Raw genomic sequence first — 4,017 nt, forward strand, 5'->3', positions numbered from 1 at the left:
TGAAGGCGCGCGATGACACCAGGCAGTTGTTCAAGACTCGGAATCAAGGAATGAAATTCTTATGACAGCGAGCCGGCTTTTAGAGTGTGAAAGAAGTCATTCCAGGGTTTTCCCAATCGAGACGACAGCTGCAGGAAGGCGTACTTGGTAGCCTGGCGTGCTCGTCGCGTTGTAATAGTGAGGAGTCCCGGAGTTATCTCCAGCTGATCTCGGGTCCTGGTGATGAAGATGTTGCTGGCCGAGTATGAAGCTATTGCGGCTCGACACAGCCAGTTACCTGTTCGGAAAAGTCTAGACGTGCTGTTGAAAGAGTTCGCGCACGTCCCCGGTCATGTACTACGGTCGATTGTGAGTGGCTGCTTCGTTCGATGGGTTAGAAAGAACCACCATCGGTTTTCTTCGGTGACGGTGAGTAAAACCTGCGGAGAATCTCCGGACTCTCGACTAAGTGAATCGAACGACTTGAAATCAAAAAATTTGGAGTCCCACAAGTCGTCCCTCGACCTAATTGTCATTGTCTTCCAGAGCAGAGCGATGTACTACGGACATTTCAAGGAAAGGAGTAAATCTCCGCGGCCGGGATTCCTTCTCGAAATGGCGGATCAGATGAAGTTTTCTCCCTCGCTCCTCTGTCGTCTGATACTGGAGAACTATCTGACGGAAATAGGTGAGCTTACTCTTTCCTGCTGCCTCAGGAAGGGACGAGTCGCTCCCTTCGGACCTTCCGCTCGCGACGAGTACTTGACGGCCGCTTTCTGTTCCAGGAGACCCCCAGGGGAAAAAACGGATTACAAATCTACTCAAAGATTCGTCGCTTATAAGGGACAAAGTTTTGGCGTTCGAAGTTTTCTACTGTACCATCAACGATCCCTTCTATGGACCGTATAATGATGCCAAGAAAGAAATATCAGGTGAGTGAAGTTGAGGGAGTCCACATTGCTTCCTTGCTCGGATTTCTCGTCGGACATTCGTCACCATCTATGCTCATCTCCCCATCCAGGTCAGGAGAACGAAATTCGACTGAAGGATTTCTTGAGAGAGAAGAATATTGCCTTCCTGGACGAGAATGACCTTCGCGACCAAGGATTCGATAAAACCGTCGACGTCAAGCTCTCAGTTCCAGCCGTGATCAATGGTGAGTTCCGATGACATTCGTGCCAGCATTCAAGCTTGTTACGGTTCCGAAGACTGAGAGCGGAATCGCTCCACACTCTAAAACGATGCCCACACATCCATCAACAGGTGAAAACATCATAATGTGGATCGAGTCGAAGTCGGCTTTCGGAGACCCGAAAACACATGCGGAGTGCACCAGGGAGCAATATCATTCATACGTGAATCGTTTCGGTCCCGGGCTCGTCATCTACTGGAGTGGCTTCGTTGATGAGCTCCAACATTGTCCAGAAAATCAAATCGGGAATTCAATCGTGTACCTGGCAGATTCTCCTCCTGAAGATATCCGCTCTATGATCGATTTGGTCTGAATGGAAGGCTTCGCATCGTGCATTGACAGGCAAGGACGCATCCTCAAGGCGGCACCCGGAGGCGATTCACTCGGAAAAAACGTAGATTTTTCAATGATCGGAAGAGTTAGCGTCCCCCTGAAACCGAGGCCCGAGGCATGGGTCCCGCCGGCCTATCTCTCCGAAATAAGCCGCCGTTGACAAAATCGATGGATGCGCAAATCTATGATGATGATTCGCCGGGAGCCCTCGTGTTCGGGGGATTGGAAAGCTCGGAATCCGAGGCAGCTGAGCTCCCGTATCAGGACCGTTTCCCCATCGCTTTCCGGTCACATTTCTTCCCTACACAGAGGCAGATGATGCATTCCTTCAAACGCACAGTGATCGAGGAATTTGACGAGATGAGTCGCGCTCTCTCGCGAGAAACGAGGAGGTACTCTTGCCTGGATAAATGTGTCCGACTTGGACCATGAAGCCCATCAAACAGCAGAGGTTTTTCGTCTGATGGAGATGAATGGCATCGAACGCCAAGGCAAAAGTAACGTGGCTCGTCTCATCTGATGCACAAGGACACCTCTTCTCTAGGAGAAGAATACGTCTCATATTCCGACAGGTGTTTCGAGCCGGAGCTTACGCTGAGGTGCGAGTCTCAGCCCGACGGGAAGTCTATCCCTACATTGGTCATGTGTCATGAAAGACCGCAATGTGAAGTTTGGAAGTATTTTTCCGTACATCATATCAGAGCTAATCAGTCGGAACTGAGCGTTCGCACGGAGAGAGGGAATGCACATCAAGAGACGTTCGTACGGTGCAAATAAAATACAGCAATTTTTATTCATACCAATGTCAGTTGGATCCATTCGCACTCATGAGGTTCCTTCGATCATCCTCTGTGGCGGAGGACTTCTTTCTTATTGTGTTTTCCTCGACGCGCATCATAGTTTCGCAGTCGATTCGTTCTTACACAATTCCATCTCAGTCATACGCCTCAATCGTCTCAACGATCTCCTTCGTCAAGGAGGATCCTGGAGTCATCATCATCGACGCTGTATTCCCATCGTCTTCCACCAATCTACGAGAATATCCGTCTGAAATCCGTATATGTATACAACAGATATTGATGTGAGCTCGACAGAAAGTTTGTCTACAGATGTCTCTCTCGTCGTACGGACTACTCTCCAAGGACGCTTTTTCTCTTATGTTCGTCTGTCTTTCTCCTTACTAAAATCATGCCTGCATTATGAAGGACGTCGCCCATTTCTCGGTCTAAGCACATTTACAATTTCGCGAAGTCTTCCGCTGGATTCGTCCGTTCCGAGCCAGAATTACAAATGACAAACGTCGTGAGATACGGACTGTAAAATCTCCCTCTGAACATAATGCTCCCTCATTAAAAGTGGGAGAGCCGGTTTTACGCCGAGCAATCGGTCGTAGTTTTGCTTGTTCGGTTTCCCGCAGTTGGCGGAGCTTCACCCGTCGAGCGGAGGACCGACTGAGGGAAGCGATGCACAGACCTCTCGGCGCGTTCCAAGTTATGGTTCCCGTAATTGAGGTACGCAGGTCAGTGAGATGCGATTGAGCTCCATCATCATCCTCGATACAACGTATTCTTATGTAGGTAGTCAGTCGACTTGTCCGAAGTCTTCCCACGCGTCTTCTTCTTCCTCCTTACCTAATTACGCCTGATCGAGAGAACTCGCTTGTTGCGCGTGTTCCAACGAGCTCGAAAATCTTCGCAACAACTCTCGGTGTCGAAGGATCGATTCCAGCGGATGGCTGTATCTTGTAACTGTCAATCGTTCCGTCATCGCCGCTGATGTCTTGGCCGAATTGAGGTCTCTGAGGGAATTCGAGTTGCTCGTAGTTTCCCGAAGCCTCGATTCGCCATGATGAGAATATTCTCCGCGAATCTTCTCGTGTGGACACATTCGAGGCATATCTGTCGGCGACGATGACGGCAATGACGAGGCCTAATGAAACTCAAGTAAGGTATGTCCCGTTCGTCCTCTGCTAGAATCTACTCTGTGCTCTGAGCGCGGCTGCCGGCCTTACATCGTCTCTAAAATAATGAACGACATCGAACGCGACGTACTCAATTGTTACGTACATACATGATCATCAGCTGTAACATTCTATGGACTCCAATGACATGGGTCGCTCGCCTAATGCTCGATGTCCATTCCATCTACGAATCTCTGTTTACGCTTTCTCCTATCTTTCTCGATGCTTAACGTTCGACTTCCGTCAGGTTCGAGGTTCTTTCTCCACTCGTCTCCAGGTCGATCGTTGCCAAGCGCATCTCTCAACGATGACCTGTCACAACGAGACTTCGGACAGCTCTAGCAGCCTCCTGGTGGCAGGCTTAGGCGTCGAGAAATCGACGTTGGAGAGGCATTTTAAGTTCGACGAATATCGACCACGGCTGTCGTAAGGCGGATCTCGTCACAGTTGGCAAGTTAGAAGATGTTCATGTCAGATGATTGGCTTGGCGGGTTTCGAAGGTTGCGGGTGGGGTGGGGGGTTGTAAAGAGATCTCTACATAGCACTGGGGTAC

At 49.7% G+C, this 4,017-nt stretch overlaps 1 protein-coding gene across 1 annotated transcript; it reads left to right on the plus strand.

The window, feature by feature from the left end:
- On the plus strand, positions 1-1,484 carry LOC100900104 (uncharacterized protein C15orf41 homolog). The gene is made up of 5 exons (XM_003740044.1): positions 1-408; positions 526-667; positions 765-911; positions 1,001-1,135; positions 1,243-1,484. The coding sequence occupies exons 1-5, from the start codon at positions 223-225 to the stop codon at positions 1,482-1,484; spliced, it is 852 nt and encodes a 283-aa protein (XP_003740092.1). The 5' UTR covers positions 1-222.
- Positions 1,485-4,017: the final 2,533 nt, after the last annotated feature.

This window comes from Galendromus occidentalis, unplaced genomic scaffold (genome assembly GCF_000255335.2).
Source record: "Galendromus occidentalis unplaced genomic scaffold, Mocc_1.1 scf7180000076716, whole genome shotgun sequence".
Classification (NCBI taxonomy): Eukaryota; Metazoa; Arthropoda; class Arachnida; order Mesostigmata; family Phytoseiidae; genus Galendromus; species Galendromus occidentalis.